General features: G+C 39.7%; 1 protein-coding gene across 2 annotated transcripts; it reads left to right on the top strand.

Annotated features, from left to right (window-relative positions):
* The first annotated feature begins 500 nt into the window (after window positions 1-500).
* On the top strand, window positions 501-16,556 carry rragca (Ras-related GTP binding Ca). Of its 2 annotated transcripts, XM_030750132.1 has the most exons (8): window positions 501-856; window positions 3,873-4,076; window positions 4,995-5,194; window positions 9,692-9,806; window positions 10,544-10,686; window positions 11,022-11,170; window positions 14,633-14,688; window positions 16,245-16,556. In XM_030750132.1, exons 1-8 carry the CDS (start codon window positions 674-676, stop codon window positions 16,326-16,328), a joined length of 1,134 nt encoding a protein of 377 aa, XP_030605992.1. In that variant the 5' UTR covers window positions 501-673; the 3' UTR covers window positions 16,329-16,556. The 2 variants fall into 2 exon arrangements, with proteins under 2 accessions (XP_030605992.1, XP_030605991.1); XM_030750131.1 differs by lacking the exon at window positions 16,245-16,556 and having other exon boundaries at window positions 14,633-15,190.
* Window positions 16,557-21,950: the final 5,394 nt, after the last annotated feature.

The raw sequence follows: 21,950 nt of genomic DNA, 5'->3' as shown, positions 1-21,950 counted from the left end.
ACGAGTGTAATTTACACAACAAATGTATGTTTTAGCATTTTGTGCGTGGATTACTATCAGTCATGGGTGGGACAGAAAATACCCTGCATTTGTGGAAGGAAATAATCCCCATTTCAGAAGCGCCATGAAAGCCTCTGCTTCACTGTAGTGGGCGTCTGCCTCCACCTGCTGGTACCAGCACTGCATAACACGTAACCGCTCACTTTCTGTTTGGTTCGTCTTCATTAAATGTTCCCTTTTCACCCCAAAGATAATGTGTAACTATTGTGTTACTGCAGCGAACTCTGGATGTTTTTAAATAGTTAATTTTAAAAAGTGTTTATTTGCTTCTCATCCGAGCGATTGTTCACAAAACGAGTCTGAGTACTAGTCAGGTGACAGCCACAAACCTCATTAAAGTGACAGGCTCCTCAACCAATCACCTGTCGAATTGTAAACCAAGCACCGAATCAGAATCAAAGGGCGGGGCCAAATGGTGAGTTTTTTTCAGGGAGAGAGGAAATCCTAAGGAAATGTGTGGGATCACGCTCTGCGTTTCCAAGTGGCTCAGGCGTTATTGACAAACTATCTTCATCGGGTGACGTTAGTGGTGCCTACCAACCGCACGCTACAAACAACTAAGCGACAAAGTAAACGGGGGGAGCAGAAGGGAAGCAACCGCGCTTAGGACAAAATGTCGATTCAGTACGAAGTGGAACAGCTGTCTGACAGCTACGGGGTTGCGGACTCATTCCCCAAAGATTTTGGTTATGGTGAAGAGGAGGCCGACATCGAGGACAGCCCGGCACCGTCCGACAGCAAACCCAGAATCCTGCTCATGGGCCTGAGAAGAAGCGGCAAATCATCGATACAGAAGGTAGGCAGAGATGTTAAACTGTTAGCCTTCCGAGGCGAGCGCCGCCTGCCTCCGCTTCACACGAGTATAAACGGGACGTTAGCCAAAATAGCTACCGAGTTGGGTTAGCATGTCGCGAGCGGTGACGACTATCAATCAGCTGACAGCATGCCCAGCTACATTAGAACAGAAGAATGAGAAAAGAAACAGAAAAGAAGGTAATGGTCACTTGGGTATCTGTGTGAGCTAACGCCGGTGTGGCCGCAGGAGTGAATTATTAACCAGCTGAACAGAGGAGCTCAGTGCATCTGTAATGGTGTGTGTGTGTGTGTGTGTGTGTGTGCACACATGCAGCATGTGACTGTTTGGTTAACAACTTGTCCGACATGCAAAATCCATCTCAGTCCCACCCAGCTGTGAGGAATAGGGCAGATATGGAGTGTGCCTAACACACGACGGCAGAGCGACCACACCTTTCAGTCTGCAAGTCATAACACTTTGTTTCAAATCAGTGCAGCACCTGCAGACCTTCTTTATCCGAGTCGTACTCATGTTAACTAATTAAGGAGGAAAATAATTTGCTCGGCCGCTACTTACCCCGCTCCAGTAACTGCGCCTGTGCATAATGGACCACCCAGACGCCTACAAGCTCCCAAAAAGTCAAGAGCAGCCAGGACTCCAGTTTGTTTGCTCCTGGAAATCAAGCCTGCCATATCATGACACAGCTGCTTCTTAGGAGATGATCTCAGTTGCCACACTCAGATTGCTGTGACAAATAGCACTTGTGTTTTCACCTGAATCTGAAAGAACCCTGTATGCATGAAGATGGCCTTTAATACTAAAGCAAAATGTAACTTCTGTGCAAGAATAGTCAATATAGACGCCAAAAAAGAAATAAATCTCTTGGCTTCGCTAAAGACGCCAGAGAAGTTGACATTAAAAGATGGGAGCGGCGGGAGCCACAAGCCAGTGTTGCACCAGGAAGGTCATCCAGCGTAAAATCTTTGCCAAATCAAACATGCGGATCATCAAGAGTGAGCTTTCTATAACCGATCGGTCAGGACCTGGGTTAACAACGACCACCTCTGGTGCTGTTGGCCAACTGGGTGCCTTTGGAAACTGTCCTGAGGAAGAGGCGAGGAGGAAAACATGTTTGGAGGCAGCGAAAGAGAAAGAAAGGCAGCAGTGTGGAGCTGAGAGTAGGGACTTCAAATGTAGGGACTCCGGGATGTAGTGAAGGAGGACGTGCAGAGGGTTGTTGTGACAGAGGAGGAGGATGGGGACAGGATGAGATGGAAGCAGATGATTTGCTGTGGCGACCCCTAAAGGGAGCAGCTGGAAGTAGAAGTTGCTTATTTTTTTTTTTTAATCTGTGGTGTCAAATCGTATTTTGTGCTGGCTAAATAAGTCAAAAGAGCTGAAAAAATGTTTTGAGAATGGCTTCTTTTGTTTCCTTGGAACAAAATGGGTAATAAATGACAAGAAAAAGTACATAAACAATAAAAAAAAATTGACATAAGCTATTAGTCAGCTTAGTATTTTTCAAGATCTGTATCAGTTAATTACTAGTAATCTTAAAGTAGAGCGTAGTTAAGAATATCATGCGAGAACAATATAAGGTGGAATAATAAGATCCATTAAAAAAAATGTCCAGAAATGTAGCCTTAGTTATTTTGGTAATTCCTCAAAGTATGTAATTACAACTGTAAGTAATCAAATGACCAAAACCAGCTGACGTGCAACAAACCCTCAAGGTTGTTTCTACTTTTTCCACCTTGTTTTCCGACCTTTATTCCAGCACCTTCTTCTGTTGCTTCAGCCAGTTCCTATAGCCCACTCAGAATGTTTCTCCAGGGCCGTCACTTTCACTGTTGTTGCACTGTTCTTTAATAATAGATTAGATGTAGTTGTGCCTTCTATGATATTTTATTATTTATGTTAAAATCCAAAGGGGGCAGGGGGAGAGAAGTAGCATCAGGCTCCCATATAGCGTGACGTGCCAGAAAGCTAACCTACAGACACTGCGTGGAGAAATTCCTGTAAAGAATCAACTTCTCTGCACTCAAGTATACGTGTGCACTTGCACTCTGTTTGCTATAATCCATACACCATCAGGTTGAAGATTAACATTTCGACGTAAGCCGCCAGCTTGTCCTGAGAAACATGTGATTTGGCTTTTTGCTGGTTCATCGGCCTATGACCCCTGTCAGACGACGCATTGATTTTTAAAATTCCAGCGGTGGAGCAAACACTCCTACCACCACGCACGTCCAATTACGTCTTGTTTTCTACCCTTTATGATATTCATTTGGCCCAGGCGCCGATGAATTGTTAACATCCGTTCAATGTATAGCAGCAGCTTTTCTGTATGCTGTTTAAAAAGCTGAAAAAATGCTGACAAGAGTGACATGTTGCAACGGAGTCTACAGTGCTTTGCCCTTTTTTCTCTTGTTCTACATGTGATGTCTGGATGATGTTGTCATGCTGGAGTCGTACCATAAGTCAAACTGCAGTACTGTTGTGATAATCTTTCACACGATTACGATATTATTTTAATAATGGAATTAAAGAACAGCCAACACAAGCGAAGAAAACTTTAAACACCAGCAGACTTGAAACCCTGTTGTTAGGCTTCCAGTCTAAGTTGGCCTCATCAACAATGTTATTATAGTGAAAACATTTTATTTAATACATCCATTAAACTGCCTTCTTGCATTTATGTACTCGTGCATTTATTGAACTGAAATAAAAATGAAAACTAGACTTTAGAAATAAACAGAAGTGTAATAAAATTCAGTTCAATTTTATTTATATAGCACCAAATCACAACAAGAAGTCGCCTCATGGCACTTTATATTATAAGGTAAAGACCCTGCAATAATTACAGAGAAAACCCAACAGTTTAAACGACCCCCTATGAGCAAGCACTTGGCAACAGTGAGAAAGACAAACTCCCTTTAAACAGGAAGAAAACCTCAGACAGAACCTTATATTCTGTTATAAACTAACTGAAACACGACATCAATTCTCATTTCAGGTGGTGTTTCACAAAATGTCGCCCAATGAGACCTTGTTTCTAGAGAGCACCAACAAGATCTACAAGGACGACATCTCCAGCAGCTCTTTTGTCAATTTCCAGATCTGGGACTTCCCCGGCCAGGTCGACTTCTTTGACCCCACCTTTGACTACGAGATGATCTTCAGAGGAACTGGGGCTTTGATATTTGTCATTGATGCTCAGGTGAAAAACAGAAGTTGTTTTGTCTTTTGTTTAAATGTCAACAGTGTCATGTTTCCAAAGTGCAGACTAAGCATGTCTGATAAGATAATGTTTAGAAGTGCAAAATCAGAACAATATTCTGAATCACTTCCGTTTGCATTTTTATTGACATGAAACTGTAAAGAAAAAGAAAACAGACATCCGAGCATCCGCCCATTTCAGCACTGAAGAATGATCTGGGTGATGAGCAGTCCGAGTGGCTGAGTGGCTTGAATAAAAGACAATTGCACGCCACGGCTTTTATGCTCGCGCTTTCCGCACAACTCTGAGTGCTTTCAAGAAGTAATCTCCGCTCCGATATAAACCACAGCTGATCTGATTGCATCGGTTTATTTGTGCTCAAGGTGCATCAGATTCAATTTACTTCAGCAGTGGGTCACACGGTGCTGTGAGAGCAGAGCTGTTCTGGACAATGAATGGGAGGTGCATTTCCTCATACCCTGCTTAAAACTGATGAGAATGTATGGCTCCGTGTGATCTGGAATAACATCTAATAATTATGTTGGGCTCAGTTCACAAGAGTGTCACTCTCACATCTTTATGAGGAAGCGCTTTCTGATTTTCTTTTTCTGTTATAACTATTGTTTGAGTGAAGTTGTTGCAAAGTACTTTTCGCTGGATGTTTTTTTTCATAGTGTTCTGTAAGAACTAAGCAGCATGTTAGTATTAACATTTTTACACATTTTATGCTGTATATTGCTTCTGGTTGCGATATTGTGTCTCTTGAGTATAAGATTATTGGAGGAAAAAAATTGGTTGAATAAATGCAGCCGAGATCTAATGTTGGCCCCTTTTTTTTTTTTGTTTGTTTTTTTTGTACCTTGTTTTATGATTCACATTCTCAATATGCCTGTTTTTGTGACATCTTCTTTGTCATAGGATGATTATGTGGAGGCTCTGAGCAGGCTTCATCTCACTGTGTCACGGGCCTACAGGGTCAATCCAGAGATCAACTTTGAGGTGTTTATCCACAAAGTGGATGGCTTGTCAGACGATCACAAGATTGAAACCCAGAGAGACATCCATCAGAGAGCCAATGATGATCTGGCAGACGCCAGCTTAGAGAAGCTACATCTCAGGTATGCTATGTTTAACATTTGATTATTTACAAGCCAGAGGAGACCTTATAGTCCCTGCTTCCTGTGCAAATGCTGCAGTTGTTTGTATAGAGATAATACCTGGAAATGCATCATCGATGTGCTCTTGTTTACTCTTAGTTTCACTTTTTCTTTTGAGGCAGTATAAGGAGTTACTAGGTCTAAAAATATTATAACAACTGGAATATAGGAACAAGTCTGTAGTCCATTAAGAAAATGCTTCATAGCACATGGTCTCATTGCTGTATTTTAATTGACACACGAATAGCCAAACTGCAGCAAATGGGTAGAGGAATTAAAGACGTTATACACCACCAACAAAAACCAGAAGCCAATAAACAAATGGTCACTTAACTATTAAATTCTGCTGCTATAGTTTGACGCAAAGCTCTTGTTTCTGATTTGACTTGCAGCAAACAAAGTTTTATACGCTCACAGAAACTCTACTGTTGAACTGATTTAACTCCTCAAGAGCTTAGCCCACAGCTCAAATGGTCCTTAATAAGTTGGCACAGCAGTTAATCACATACGTCAAATCATGCAGCATGGAGTCTCAACAGAACAAACTGCAGTCAGCACACTTTTAACACTCGTAATGAATCTACTGAGTTGATCAACGGACATAGCAGAATGTCACATGGCATGTTTTATTTTATTTATTTTTAAGCGTGTATTGATTTTCTTTAACTTGGGCATAAAACAGAGGGTGAGAAGGATGAACTGATGTGTCACTCTTGCCACTCAGTTTTGGTCTCACTGTATTTTGAAATATTGGGGAGCGTGGGCTGACGCAGGTAAAGGGTAAAAAAGGCAGTGCAGACATAGAAAATGATCCCACTGAGTGACAATGACACATGAGACAGAGGACCGTTGTAACATTTTCCAGAAAAACTGTGTGTGTGGTGGAAACTTGGCCCCACTTACGCCGCAGGATCTACCATTTGCTTTCTCTGTAACTACCACCCAAATCTGCAGATTTATTAAACCGTAATAAATGTAGGCTTTATCTGTATACTACTAAACTACAGATGGATGTGTTTTCAAGTCACTGTTGAAATCATATGAGAGGTTTTCCCACATTTTTATGCTTCTTTTAATGGTGTATGTGAAGCTGATTCTCTTTTGAATCTGATGTCCTGATACAGATGCTGTAAATGTGAATGTGTGCTCACTTTTTTAGAGAGAGGGCTGACTCTCCCTGCTGTGTTTAATTAGCTTCTCAGAGGAGACTTTATGCAAAAGAAGTTGTTACATGTAGAAAAGAAGTGTTTTGGTTATTTGTAATTGTTGTTGAATAATGAAACAGATTAATTCAGTCTTTTTTCTTCTTCTTCATTTAAAACAATGTTGTGCTACCACATCACTGAGGTGTTAACACGTCAGCCTGGCACACCTTTGACCCCACTACATTGTTTTAAATTTTAAAGGGGCACCAATGGTTATCCTTATTGACTCTTTTATTTATATATATAATATAATATAACATTTTTATTTATTTATTTATATATTTATATATATATATATATATATATATATATATATATATATATATATATATATATATATATATATATATATATATATATATATATATATATATATATATATATATATATATATATATATATATTTCTGTTCATAGGCAAAGTTTCAAATGATGCGGTTAAAGCATAATTGTAGTGCCAGTGACTACTTGAGGACCAAAATTATGAAACTAATTGTACATTTTCTCGAGGTTTCAATTGCATCCACTGGCCTGTAAGAGTTGTTTGTTGTTGTTTTTTTCAACCAATATGGCTCATCTTGTCTTATTTTATATTTTATTTTTTCCTTAGTAGCTGCAGTAGAGAAGCCATTGGGATGGTTGTTTTTATTAATTTAATTGGCTATTTGGTGTTAATAACATGGTAATAATAAGGCCTAAAAGTATCTTCTGTTTTTTCCTTTACATATACAGTAGCCTGTGTCTTCAACATGGTCTCCATAGTCTTAGTGTTCCTGTGAGATTCCTCTTTGACCTCCTAATGAAGCAACAGTGGCCTCTGCTTCAGATACCAGAGCTGCTGTGATTAAGGCTCCAAAGGGCAAAAACGCTTCAGCTGTAGAAAGAAAGTCAAAGTACACATCTGCTGTTTGGTTCATCTTCATTAATCCCTCTGTTCATAGTTTGGTGTTTTCAGAGAGAAATGTTGACAGTTTTGCTGTCATATAACCTGAGGAGGTCTGAGGAAAACTGATGACCTTATAAATATGTTCATTAACTGACAGAATAGATTGAATTGATGGATGGATTCTTGAGAAGAACAAAATGAGTATTCCTTTGCTGTTTCACACAACAAATCTAATACCTTTGTTTATTAATAAGTGGAGGTCAAAAATTACCACGCTGAGGTGAAACTAAGTGAGAAAAGGACACTTCTGCTTCTTGTTCTATTTGGTTCTAATGGGGACCACAATAAAAAAAATGTACATCATGCTGTATTTTTTATTTATTTATTTTTTTAAGATGAAGACCATAAACTTATCAGGAAAGGGTTTACAGGTCATAGATCACTGGAGCTGAAGGGAAATATTGTCATAGAGTATCAAAGATGAGTGTAGCGTCCTCATGTGAAAAGTGAAGCCAAGTATGTTAAAACCTGCATTCTTTTTAATGGGGGTGATACCTGCAGTTGCAAAAAGACCTGAGGTCCTATAGAAGTCTATGGAGCCTCAGTCCCTCTGCCCTGACCTCAGAAAAACACTTTCCTGATGAGTTTATAGTCTCAGTAACTTATTTTGGTCATATTGAATAAAACTTATTTCCTTTTTAAAAATGTTGGTCATTCTAAGGATCAGAAAGGAGGATTATCCAGGATATACTTGTTGGCTATGGAGTTCTTGTTTCTCAAATGTTTGTCAAACTGATTGAAAGCTCAATAAGTGACAAACTAGAACAGGAACAAAAAATAAATAAATAAATAAAACCACTGGTTTGATGGTTTTGATTACAAGTTAGTAGCAATACCTGTAGAATTACACAATTCTTGATAACTTTTAACTCTCAAATTGGGTAATAGCCAAATTATTACCACATGTACCTAAACTCCTTTTATTTCAAATAAGTAGCTTTAAATCACCGAACTGATGGTAACAGACTGTTTATTCAAAATGCTGACACATTTTGTTGACTGGACACGGACTGAAATACTAGGATGGCTGCTGAGTAGCCCGCTAACATTACTAGGGTTGGCAGGGTCGAGCTATCAGGGCAGCTACGCTAGTCAACATCTTGCATATCTAGTTATTCCCATGGCTGTGTCTGGTCTTCAGCCTGTAAAGGGAGACGAGGGCAGATGACAGCCTCAGTAGATACAGTATTAAATAAACAAACAAACAGAAAACTCACATTTTCAGAATTTTGTATCATAAGTATCCATTCTGGTAACGTCCTTTTACTGTGGATGAAGGCAAAATGGACTCTCTTGGAGTTTCTGATGTTTTTAGAATGATTTTCTTTGTTTCCTGAAGGTCAAGACTTTCTAGAACAATTTAAAAAAACAAACAAACAAACAAAAAAAACATTCTGATTTGAATAGTGTCAGGGTTAGGGGTCATCACTGATGACTTGGACCTCCATAGGGTATCCATAGGGTAAATTTAAAATTGCAACCCATTATTTCCAGCCTCCTAATTTTTTAATGTGTTTTTTTTTCTAGTTTTCTGATTTATAAATTGAGTTTTTTTTTAAATTTTATTTGCTGGTCACATGATTCACTGTTTTTGCAATATTTTCTAGAGTCAAGCTAACGAAGGATTACTAGATGGTGAAATTTATGTTGCTGCTATAATAAAAGAAGTTAATGTTAATTGCAGCCTTTGCTGTGACACACTATATGGAAAGTCTAAATGTGTTGTGTAGCACATTAAACACTGTTGGGGCTGAGCCTGGGCAGCTCTGCAGCAGCTTTACTGTTGATTTTTAGGACCGTGTTGGCACATTGTGCAGTTTTTTTTTTTATGTGGGGTGAGATTGTTGTTTATTCCGGATAGACAGCCTTAGCGGTCCTGGATATATATGGATCTCTGCCTTATGCCTCTGGTGCTTTCTTCACTGTAATACATTGTGAAGTTGGGCTCCTGCCAAGGGTATGCCGACACTTCCATTTGGCTCACACCACTGTTTTCTCAGACAGTGACCTTAAATTTATACATCTCACTAACCATGTCCATAAGTCATGTGTGCCTAGTTTTACAGCAGTCATATGAAGGCGGTTTTTGTGCCAAGTTAGCATTAACTTTTTATCCCTGTGCTTTCGTCTGAATCAGGCTTTAATGCTTTCATTTAGATCTCTTTTCGACAGTCCTTCAACCCTTTGTCATGCGATCTCGTGACTCTTATGTATTTTTACCTGGTTTCATATGCATTTTGAGGAAGTGAGAAGTGTTTGCTACTTGTAACTGCTCATATGCTTCCTTTTTTTTTCTTCTTTCATTCAGCTTTTACTTGACGAGCATTTATGACCACTCCATCTTTGAGGCCTTCAGCAAAGTGGTACAGAAGCTCATCCCACAGCTCCCCACCTTGGAGAATCTCCTAAATATCTTCATTTCTGTAAGGACGTAACAGCCAGCGTTTTATGCATGAGCATTTTTTTTTTTTTTGGATAACTTTGTCACTGACGGCGTGATTTATGTGCGACAGCGTTCATGGCGTGACTCATTGCCAGCACTGAAGCCGCATTAAAGTTGGCAGTTCCTTCATTGTCCTTACAGCCTTTTCAGGGCATGTTTGTAGCCTGCCCTTGGATTTTAATGCTAAGTCACACACTGCTAGTAGTATTGACTCCTGATAACTTTTAAGGGACAAATTCTGGGAGAGGATCTAAGAGTCAAAGGTTTTGACTGTTTGTTCCTTAAATTTATTAACTGGTTTGGTAAGATTTACTGTATTCAGGAAGTCCAAGCAAGGCGGGTGTTTATGTGATATGAAAAAATATTTAAACTAAAACAAAACTACATCCTCCAGAATTATCTTAAATTAATATCAGCATCTCTTTAAAACAGGTTTTAAAAAGCAGCGTTTATTTCAGAGCTGTATTAGACTGCATGATGTTGAGCTTGGTGTATAATAAACTGACAGCTGTGCAAATTATAAACTTTAGCTTTCCGTGACTTTCGTCTTGTCTTTAGACTCCCTACAGACCTTTTTAGCAGGCGCCCTCTTCCCAGGTCTTACTACCAAATATTCATTGTAAGAGGAAGTAGTTCCTTATTTCTTTACCATATTAAAGTTTTTTGACCCTCTTCTTTCCTCTGCATTTCGTTTGTCTTCTTTCATGTTGGTGACAGAATTCAGGGATCGAGAAAGCCTTTCTGTTTGACGTGGTCAGTAAGATCTACATCGCCACAGACAGCTCTCCCGTAGACATGCAGTCCTATGAACTGTGCTGTGATATGATTGATGTGGTTATTGACGTCTCCTGCATCTATGGGTGAGTCTGTTGATTTGTTTGTTTTTGTGCTTTAGAGATATACCAGTGAGGTCAATAATGAGTGCTCTCTGTTCTGATAAACATAAACTTGGTCAGCAACGTCTATAGAGTTAATTAAAAAAAACAAAACTTTCTGTATTAATTTGCATAATAAATACTACAATCATATTTGCTTGAATCTTTTGTAATCTCTTAAGGCCTTAAGAGAGAGAGTTCACCCATGTTCTGTCTGAGGCCAAAGCGTAACTTAATTTATGCATAATTAATAACCTCATAGACGAGCTGCAATTTATTTCCCATTTCTCCCTGAATGTTATGGTGTTGTGTTGCACTAGTCTGAGGGAGGATGGCAGTGGCAGTGCCTATGACAAGGAGTCCATGGCCATCATCAAGCTCAACAACACCACTGTGCTGTACCTGAAAGAGGTCACTAAGTTCCTGGCCCTTGTCTGCATCCTGCGAGAAGAAAGCTTTGAGCGCAAAGGTAAGCTGTCAGGTGACCTGTGATCCTGTGCTGCTCATTTGGCTTAATTTGGTTAATGGTTTAGGCTTGAGTCAAACGCCTTCATATTTTCTTTCATTGTGTTTATCAATGCAGCGAGAGTGTGCGTCTGCATGTGTACAGACATTTGTACACCTGGATGTTTTAATGCATTGAAGTACATTAAACAGAAAATCATAGAGATAAGCTATCATCACCTTTAAGCTCCAAAATACTGGATCCTACATTACTTATAATGAATCTAAGTAGCTTATTTGGTAAATTCCTGAGTGTTTCACACTTGAGGTCAGTTTGAGCCAATAGAAAATTGTGTGTTCAAACTTTTGACTGGTACTGTATTGGCTGTCAGTGATTGGCCGAGCCCATCTGCAGTTTTTCTCCTTTTATAAGTGAGTGCAGGAAGTGGGGGTAATTTTGCTATTTAATTGTGTCTCCTTGAGAATTCAACACAGTAAATGACTCTTAATGTGCAATTTAAGGTATGAGCTAAAACAGACTGCTAACTGGAGCTATATTATGCCCTTTTCTTTCCCAGGGCTGCTGTGCTGAAAAAAAACATCAGTTCATAAATTATATTTGAGAGCAAGACCTTCAGACTGTGTGTGGTGTGCACCCTGATCATTTAATAGGAAGTTGTGTATTAAGACAAGCTGAGGGGTAAACTATGAAGGACGTTCAACATAGCCAGACTTTCTTTGTGTTAGCTGGCCTGACAAAACCTAAAACCCCCAGTCAGATTATTAATCAATTATTTTAACGCTCAGTGAACTCTTGATGCTGCTGTTTATTTCTAATATGGTGGGTGCAGATTAGAGCTCTGAAACTTTAAACTGCATCCATTCAAACATTAAAAGGATACTGTCCTATAGCCTAATAAAGGAGACATGGGAATCAAAGTGAAATTTAATTTATTGATTTGAATGGGTAATCTTTTTGTGTGTTCTGTGTTCTAGTAGCTGCAGTTCCAGCAGCTTAAAAGAGACTTATAGCAGGAGATTAGAATCAAGTGTATCATGTATATACTCATGTATACATGAGCAAATGAATACATGCAGCTTCCAGAGACAATTCCAGGTTGAGTAACTGTAACTTTCATTCATAAATTACAACTTGACAATGTATTCCCTCAGCAGAGAATCTCTACTGCAGTTAAAGCAAAGTGTAAAGCTGTAAATAAAGGAATTGGTGACAACATGGCGCCAAAACACTGAACATGTGTTCAGTAAAAGCAACCATGGTGATTTAGTCAGGTAAAAAGTCAGTCACTTTCATGAGACAGAAAACTTGAATTTTAAGCTCGACAGAGCTCACTAACGCATTCGTTTTGTTTTGCGGTGCACCCCTCTGTCTGTCTGTCTGTCTGTCTGTCTGTCTGTCTGTCTGTCTGTCTGTCTGTCTGTTTAGCTCCTTTTTGGCTTCACAGTTTTGTTGGGTTAAACAGAAACATACAGGTGATTTTATATTCTTTGTCCCAATTAGCTCTTCCATCATTCCATCAGTGTTAATTTTGACAGCAAATTTTGATTTAGTTTTAGTCATAGTCTTGTGACGAAAATGTAATTTTAGTTTTAGTCATAATTTAGTCATCTGAATAGTTTTTAGTTTTAGTCGACGAAATTATAAGAATATAGTCGACTAAATCTACAGTCGATTTAGTCGACTAAAGTATAAAGAGTGTAAAATGTAAATCTTTTTCTTCAGTTCCCTTGAATTGGTCATTATACACACTTACACAAAATTAAACATTTATTAAAAGTTATGGAATATTAATAATATTAACATGAGCGTTTCACCTGCTTCCCACACACCTGATCATTGACACCACCTCACTGAGAGAATACGAGCGTTTTACAGCAGGACGCGCTCTGACAGGTACAGGGCAGTGTTCAGGACTAAGATTAGGAAAGGCTAATCCACCGCGGCGTGGAGATTTTCTCTAAACACAAACGCTAAACTGGGAAAAACACTTTACCCTGCATGACATTAAGTTGTTTAAGATTTGTCGTGTTTTTACCCGAGATAGTCGCCCCACATGGTTTACACATCGTTTTGTTTGTCACTACGTCAAAGGACAAACGTGTCCATACGTCGGCTCTTCTCTTTCTCTCTGCTGACATTGTTTCCATAACTTAGTTCTGTCGGAAGTAAAGACAAATCACAGGCTAGTTTGGTCTTCCCGGGTTTAGAGCAAATTTGTGCAACTGTGCGTTTGATTGGATGTTTTCCTAACTTGTCTCGTCCTATCACAAAATTAAATCAGTTTGCGTTTGATGCCGTCCCTGCCGAGCATTTTCGTCTCGTTTTCATTCGTTGACAAAAGTGTCAATTTCGTCATCGTTTTTATCCTTTCAGGTAGTTTTAATTTATTGTCTTGTTTTCGTCATGAAAAAAAGGGTCGTTGATGAAAATATAAAAATATAAATATATAAAATATTAATATTTCGTCAGCGAAATTAACACTGCATTCCATTTATGGAAAATCGTTTCTCGGGAAAAACATCAGCAATTTTAGGGCTAATTTATTTATTTATTTATTTGGTCCATGTCATAATGTGCCCAGTTCACAAGGGACTTAAAAGTCTTAAAATAACCCCAATGACATTATCAGTGAATCTAAATGTTAACTTTTTGTTTAGATGCTCATATTCAGTATGCATAATGTTTCTCCAGCTTGTTCTTAGTATATTTCTGAAGAAGTGGAGTTTTTTTTTTTGGTCTGCAAACTCGCAGTCGATTCCTGTGCAGGGTTCTAGTGATTTTTCTTCTTTGAGACTCGGCTGTTGTTGACACAGCTCTCACTAGTTTTTCTTCCAGTCTTTGAATTCTTTCACTTCCTAACTCTGCCAGGTTTGTTCTGTACTGTGTGGCTCTGAAATTTCTTCATACTTCTCACTCCAGTTCTTAACACTGTGATAATTTTGTACATTCACCTCCTGTTTTGGGTGATTTTTTTTCTTTTTTTTTTTTTTCCCCTCAAGTCTAAGCTGATTTCTTTTGTTGTTTGATATGCTGCTTTCTCAAGTGACAGCTCAAACCCTTATTCTGTGTGTAAATTGGAAGATAACACTCATTTTTAACTTAATTTTACAACCTTTGAACATTACAAAGTTAAAGCACATCATTGCACAGCAGTGGTTTGTGCTATGGCTCAGTGAAAAGGTCTGTTTTTGTGGGGGCTAATACAATACTGCTGATCCTGGTAATGTTTTTTTTTTTTTTTTTTCTGAAATATGTTATTGGGTGCAAATAGAAATAATTTATGCTTTCTAAAGAAAACTAGTAATAAAAATGCTGTGTCAGCTTAAAAAAAAGCACTTGGGCACTAATAATTTTTTTCTCATCTAATAATTGACTACATCAGACTTTTGGTTGTTTAAAGATATAATTATGAAGCAAGACTTCCATGTGTGTTGAATAACTGAAGTATATTTTTTACTTCCCCAGGACTAATAGACTACAATTTCCACTGTTTCCGGAAGGCTATCCATGAAGTATTTGAGGTGGGTGTTTCCACTCAGCGTCCTGCGGGCCCACAGGCGATGGGCTCACCCTGCACCAAGGCCGTTGCACTCAATGGCACTCCACGTAACACTGTCTAGCCACTGATGTAAAATAAAAAAAACAAAAAGATGCAAAAAGAAGGAAAAGGAACGGAAATATAAAGAAGGGCCAGGGAGCCTGTAGAGGAGAGACTACAAAACTGGGGCTCACCAGCGCACCAGTCACAATCCCTTGCTCCCAGCACTTAAAGCACCGAGAGACACCTCAAGACAAGAGAGTGTGGGAGCAGCAGTGGAGTACAGAGGGGTCAGGCCAAGATGGAAGATTTGAAGGGAATTTCAGGCATCAGGTAAATGCAAAGCACTGTGTTAGCTTTGAGGAAGCCGAGAGACTAAACTGCACCTGAACAGGAAAAAGGTTCAGGATCTTTCTTTGGATTTCCTAAAGCAGTCAAAGGCTGTGATAATTAGCTGCTGTTTCCTCTATATGAACAGTGTGATGGGCGGGGGGGGGGGGGGGGGGGGGGGGATAACCTCTTCATATGGACAAACTGTGTCAGTTTGCAGGCTTCTGTCTCGTGATGAACCCACCCTGACCGCTCCTGTGCTGAAAAAGGCAGCGGATGCAAACTGCTGGTCCACACCCCACACATGTTCAGAGATGGCCTTATGTAGATAAAGCTTGACTGCAGTGCAAGCTTTTTCTCTCACCACCACTCACCTCATCTTACCTGAATGCTGCCCAAAACTCGCTTTTTGGTTTCACTAGTGAAGGGAAAACAAGCTTTGGTGAGCAGACTAAAAAGGGATTGTGTTGTCCAGGTAAATCGGTTGTGTGTCTGCGCATGAGTGTCTGTGTGTCAGTGAAGGGTTTCTGATTAAATCCCAGGCTCGATTATTGTGAAGGACCTTTACAGAAAATGTGTCTGTCCTCCTTGCTAACAGCAGCTTGGCATGATTAAACTCCTCTTAATCAGCGAAAGCAACTCTTCTCTGTTCGTGCTCCACTGAGGAACAACCTTTTGATTGACTTTATGATGAAAAGGAATTTTGCTGGAAATATGGACATACACATTGCAAAAGCACTGCCAGAATGATTAAATTGATACATGATTACAATTTAGAACTTGAGATCTATTAAGTGTGAGTGAGGTGCAAAAATGATGGAGAGGTCAAGAAGCCAGATTGTCAGACTGGTTGCAGCATGCTTGCATGCTTTTCCACTCACAGTCCCAGTCCTGCCAGAAATGAACACATGTAGCAGCCCGTTTCGTTTAGTCCTGACGAGCAATATTCACAAGAGCAAAACTTATTCCAAGCACGCATACATCAGTGTGGTGTTTTTTTGTTTGTTTGTTTGTTTTTTCCAGTTGCATTGTTTGGAACCATAACGCTGCTTGTTTTGAAAGGGGGGTGGGGGGGGTGGAAATGAAACGAACCAAGAAAATCAAACTGCTAAAATAGGAGTAAAAGACCAAATTTCATTATAATTGCCATTACAATGATACACTGTTCATGTCTGTTATTATGTTTGTGTTTATTGTGTTTGCTATCAGGGCTCAGACGTGAAGGTTATATTGGTTGCACCTGAAGACCAGGAATTTGACTCAGGAACCTGGATTACCGCATTATCTAGCTAACTTTCCTGAGTAAAACTGCGTTAGTTCCAGCTTCGAAGGTGCACCTGCTTTTATTCAGCAAAGTTATTCAGGTAATTCTGGTGCTTCTTGAAACTGGCCCGAGACGTTGTTGCATTAGTCATCTGAGAATAAGTCACTGCTTCACTGTTGCACATCAGAGCTGTGGTGGATGATTGATTTCATGTATTGTGATGCTATACAGTGTGAAATAAATGAAAATGTAAAATATGTTCCTGTGCTTTTATAAACTAGTGAACTAAAAGACATTTCAGAAGTGTGTCGTAGGAGCAAAAATGTTTTCTTGGATTCTGTTTGACCCCCCCCCCTCTCTTCACTGTCTAATGCAAAACCGCAAACAAACACAAGATGGCGCTGCAGGACCACGCAAGTGTGCCCCCCCGCCCCCAAATCTCTGCTATCCAGTTCTCTCTTTGCCAAGACCAGTAAGTCTTTTCATACTTGTTAAAAATACAGAAAGTGTGCATCCATTGCTTCACCTGTGTGGTGAATTATACAGCCTGTTAAATGTCAGCAGCGCCTATAACAACAGCGGGAAATGCTGCTTCGTTTATTGGTTCTACATTATGAGCATAACAATAGAATAAATTGGATTACTTGGTATTGATGAAACACAGGGTTTTACTCACATCCATATAAAAAAAAAAAGTCATCTTCATGTCAATTGGATATTTTCATGTTAAAATGCCAAATAACCTTTTTAACATTTATTTGCTCAAAAGAAAAAAAAAAATCCTATATAAAGGGATACAGCCTGTTAATTGTCAGTTTTCTTAAACTTGGCTGTTGTTCAGATGGCATTATAATGAGTGAGGAAGGGTAGGGGGAAAAAAAAATTCCCCCTCCTTTCTGGTTTAGTGCATATAAAAACAACTCAGTGAATAGCTTCACCATGCAAGTTATTCACCAGTTAAGTTAAATAAGCCTCACAGCTACTGTCACGACCCATTATGTGGGGAGTAGGCGAGACAGCTAAACACCACTTCCACACAATTTAGATGCAATAAAACACTGACAGCTTTTTTATCCACTTCATTAAGCCAGTAATTTCTTATAAAAATCTCCCGCATTAATCCTGCCGATGGTTTCCCTGCGGTTCCTTAAGCTCTCCTCCAACCTTAGCCGCCTTGCTTTGATGCTTACTCAAATAGGCGCTAATTTGAGATAAATTATGCATCCACATGTAGCCTACCCATGCCAAGGAATATAAAGTGTGACACTCTGAAAGATGGTGAATTAAAGCAAAGTGTGATACCTTGACGGACTAATGGCAGATAGGTTAGGCCTGTCAACCGGATGGTGCATTGATCTGCACGTCACTTCATATTTAAAGAAGTTGAGAGGTCATGCTTATGATGTTTTGAAGGTCATTTGGAATCAGACCTTGGGGGGAATGCAGAGACCAATGATGCACTTAAATGAAGACATTCAAAAAGAATAAACTGAGTCATTTTTAGTTCTCCTTTAATGCCAAGACAAATATGAAATATTATTGATTCCATGCAGGGAAATTCAAGTGTCACACCAGCTGAAATACAAGAACAGATGCGCGCGCACAAGTAACTTCAACAATCAAAATTTCTACATAAATATGAGCGTCTTTTATACGCAAGTGTAGCGTGAGAAATTAAAAGGTCCTTAATTCTCTATACACTGACATGAAGTGCATCGAGACAAAAATAGTAGCAAATAAACTGAGGCGCCAACAAAATCTGAATACAGAAAAAGCACTTGAGGGAACAAAAATTGTCTGGTGGTTAACGTGCCTCATGCCTGCAGACAGCTTAAAAAGCAGCTATTGCGCTTGTTCTGTAGCAGCAAAAACAAAGTGTGCTTCTAATAATGCAAAACAGTCGAGCAAAAGCTGGATGTGTACACTTCATCCTGAGCATCCTGCAGGTGTATTTATTGTCAGTTCGCTGTTACCAGTTACAGTTACCCCTGCTGAATTTAAAGGCATTTAAATAAACTGCATGCAACCAAGATATTAGGAAAATAAAAATCTGTGAGCTGCAGTTACTGAAACACCTGGGTCATCTCGTGTCCACTCAGTAACACAGTGACTTAATGGAATCTGTAGATGGGGCTGTTGTCTGCAGTTTCAGCCGCTGTCTCACTCTTTGGCCAGTCTTTCTGCTTCACGGTGCAGGCAACATGGAGATCAACATCACACACAGAGACCTTCCATATGGAGAGGACTGGAGGAAAGGGAGACTGAGGAGAAGTTGAGGAAGCAGCAGAGAGCGAGCTGCATGATGTACAACTGTAATTTGGTGCTGCAGCAGGTCTTGAAATTGCTTTGCTTTATCAAAGGTAACACTCCTCCTTCCCCTGTCCCTAATAAGGAAGCTTAACTAATAATGAAATAAAGCGAGCAGAACATACTTTTGCCTGTGATGTCATGCTCACTTCCGCACGCCGGTACGCCCATCATCTCAGATCTCTTAGTATCATTACGACGATGATATTGCTATTACGTTCTTAATAAAACTCAGTCAGTGCTGTGCTATCTCCCATCTTTACATTTTATTAACCATGCTTATGAGAGATGAGGGGAAAATGATGTGACTAAGTAAGACATCTCAGATAGGTGACAGATGTAATACAGGCTACATGGGTGCTCCAGTGAGAGCAATTATCCAGCATAGACAAGGTAAGCTGGTACTGAGGTGACATCAAAAATTGTAAGCAAGACTGTTAATAGCATGATCATAGCAGTTCTGCTAATACTGCTAATACTAATAAATCTGCTCCAAGATATCCACAAAGTAACTTTTAAAGCTCAAAACACTAATACCCAGTCATGTACCAGAGGATAAGGGCTCTTCAAAAGTGCACAGGAGATGTTAAAATACAAATGTGCTTCTTTAAGTGGTTAACAGATTGCCAATCATCATAAAGCGACAATAAAAAACATTATTCTGACAGTAATTAAGCCAGTAAGCCATTCCTTTCCTCAGTGAACTATCCGTCTTCATTTTGGGGGGATTATTTGTGCAGTTATCTCCTTCGTACCTCGGTCAAACAATCAGTCAAGTGTGTAATGCTTAAACAAACAAACAAACAAAAAAAAAGGAATGTAACTTTGAAGGGGAATCTGGTATCCAATAAAAATACATCCATCCTAAAAACACCACTAGATTTTCCCACAACTGATACACACACAGAAAACCTAGTTTGAGAGTTTTTGTTGCAACATATCATTAAAGCATAACAGACCTGTCATAAGGTGTTCTCTCTCTCTCTTTTTTTTTTAAAGCTAACCAGTTATACCAAACTGCTCTGCTACCCTTAATGTGCAGCAATGGGAAAAGCTCTATGAGGAGAGGGGAAAAGGATAACGACAGTGGGAGTTAGAGGAAGGGACAGGCGTCTCCTGTATTTTCTGGTCAGGCAGCAGAGCGTGGAGCGAAGGGGCCAGCGGGCCAGCAGCCAGCTAATGGGGACCAGCAGAGAGCAGGGGCCAGGGACAGCGCTGACAAAAGGAACAGCGACAGATGCCATTATCTCAGCCTCATGCAGATACAATGGAGCTGGACAACACAGGTCCTGACACTTGCAGACATTTGTGAGTGGGTGTGTGGGCTGTGAGAAGGGGCATGTGTGTGTACACTGTGAGGTTAATGGAACACGATAGAGGAGAAGTGGATTATCATGGAGACTACAATTTCTTGGTAACACTCTGAGCTCCACTGCACCCCTTGCATGCATGCGTGCATGCGCGTATGCAATTCACGTGTGTATTTGAGTATAGCCTACATGACCTCATCTTGTTACAGAAAGACAGCTGGATCAGTCACCCATCACTTGCTTAGAATTCAGGGGCATCGTGAAAAGCATATCACATTTGGTTTCACATTTCTCTGGGTGCTACTCTTGGACTTAAATTATGCAGCGTTCACTTCAACCAAGGATGTTCTGGTCATTTGGACAACCAAAAACGTGTCGGGGAGGTGTTTGGGAGGAGGGATATTAGCTGGCTATGGTGATGCTTTTAGCAGGATTGGCAAAGGCAGAGGAGGGCTGTTAAGCAGCAGTTTTTGGGGAGGGATAAGAAATGTGAGCTTTAGCCAGTGTAGTGCGGTGACATGGGACAGCGTTATTGACTGTGGCGGTGCATGCTGACAGTGGATTGTCAGCCCCTGCAGTCATTTGCCAGACTGAGCGAATGCAAGGATCAGAGTTCTTGGAGCTTAGAGAACGACAGAAAAGAAAGTGAGACAGGGAGGGATGGCACGAAAAGGAGAGCGAAGACTGGCAGCCATACAAATGCAGGAATATAAACATAACACACACGCAAACACACACTGAGATGTGGGCACCCCGCAGAGTGTCTGACACTGATGCTGCCAGACTAATCAGGGTACTCTCCCACTCTCTCACTTGCTCATTAGTGTTAGAGAAGAAGCCAGACAGTTGTGACGTTGCAATGAGGTTTTGTCTTGCTGTTGTAACCACGTTTGGTGCGAGGGGCTCGAGTTTTGAGTTCTGGGTTAGTATTAATTTTAAAAGTGTTCGAAACAGATCTGTGGCACAGTTCTAATGCATTCCCACCTGATAGGATTAGCAGTATTATAAATATATATTTTTTTGTTGGTCACGTAAAGGTTGTCTGCGTTAATAGATCAGCGACTTTAAAATGCAACATTTGAATACACTTTACATACTCGGAGCAGCTTATCTCTATGTGAGAGGCAGTTTGTGTGGCTGCAAGGATTTTAAAGACAAAAAGCTGGCTAATGAAATCACCAGTGGTTGAATATCTTAGATTCAAGAGTATATTGGAAAAACTCTGCTATTTTTCATCTGTGGCTTGGCAATTTTTTCATATATATACAACCCAACCTTGAATCATGAAAGCATTAGTTTAAAATTAACAACAGAAAAAAAGGGTGCAGAAGAAGAATTGTAAGAGAGCTATGACCAGGACACAACATGTTTATGCCTGAAGTCCTTTCTAATTATTTAATATAACTTGATTTCGTCATTTAGTCCAACATCTCTGATGTAACGTATTTATCAATTTTCTGACATGTAATAAAAAAAAAAGACTTTCCCAGTTTACATGAGATTTGCTGATCTTACCTCAACTGACTTACTCTTCAAACTAAAGAAATATATTAGCTGCAGCTTATATTTTGTAACAGCTCATCTCAAGGTGTTGTTGCAGCCTGTTTGAGTTCAGAGAAGTGCAGAAATCTCAGGAAACACCAAAAGGCCATACCACGAGATCCACGTCTCCCTTCTTATCAGACCATTCAGTAACAAAGGCAGAAGCACTACTTTCATTCTTTCTTCACCCATTTATTTAATCTGTCCCCCTTTTTATGGGACTTTATTAATTCCACAAGCAGACAAGGGGTTAAATAGTGACTCCGTAAGACTGCAAAAGAAGCCAGGACATTTCCTAAAAATAACATTTGAGGAAAAACCTGCTCTTGCATTAAAGAGTTTAGGATGTGTCAGCAGTAAATCCTTCACAACACTCTCACACAAACTGAGTTTATTAGCCTTTCCATTAATGCTCGTCTTTTTCTTTTTTTTTATATGTTTTCCCTTTACAGCCCCGGCATGGCTTATACAACCAGAGATTTGCTTTTCTTG

The sequence above is a fragment of the Archocentrus centrarchus genome, chromosome 16 (genome assembly GCF_007364275.1).
Source record: "Archocentrus centrarchus isolate MPI-CPG fArcCen1 chromosome 16, fArcCen1, whole genome shotgun sequence".
NCBI classification, from domain to species: Eukaryota; Metazoa; Chordata; class Actinopteri; order Cichliformes; family Cichlidae; genus Archocentrus; species Archocentrus centrarchus.
The sequence above is the reverse complement of the archived record's forward strand: the minus strand, read 5'-3'. Positions and strand labels throughout refer to the sequence as shown.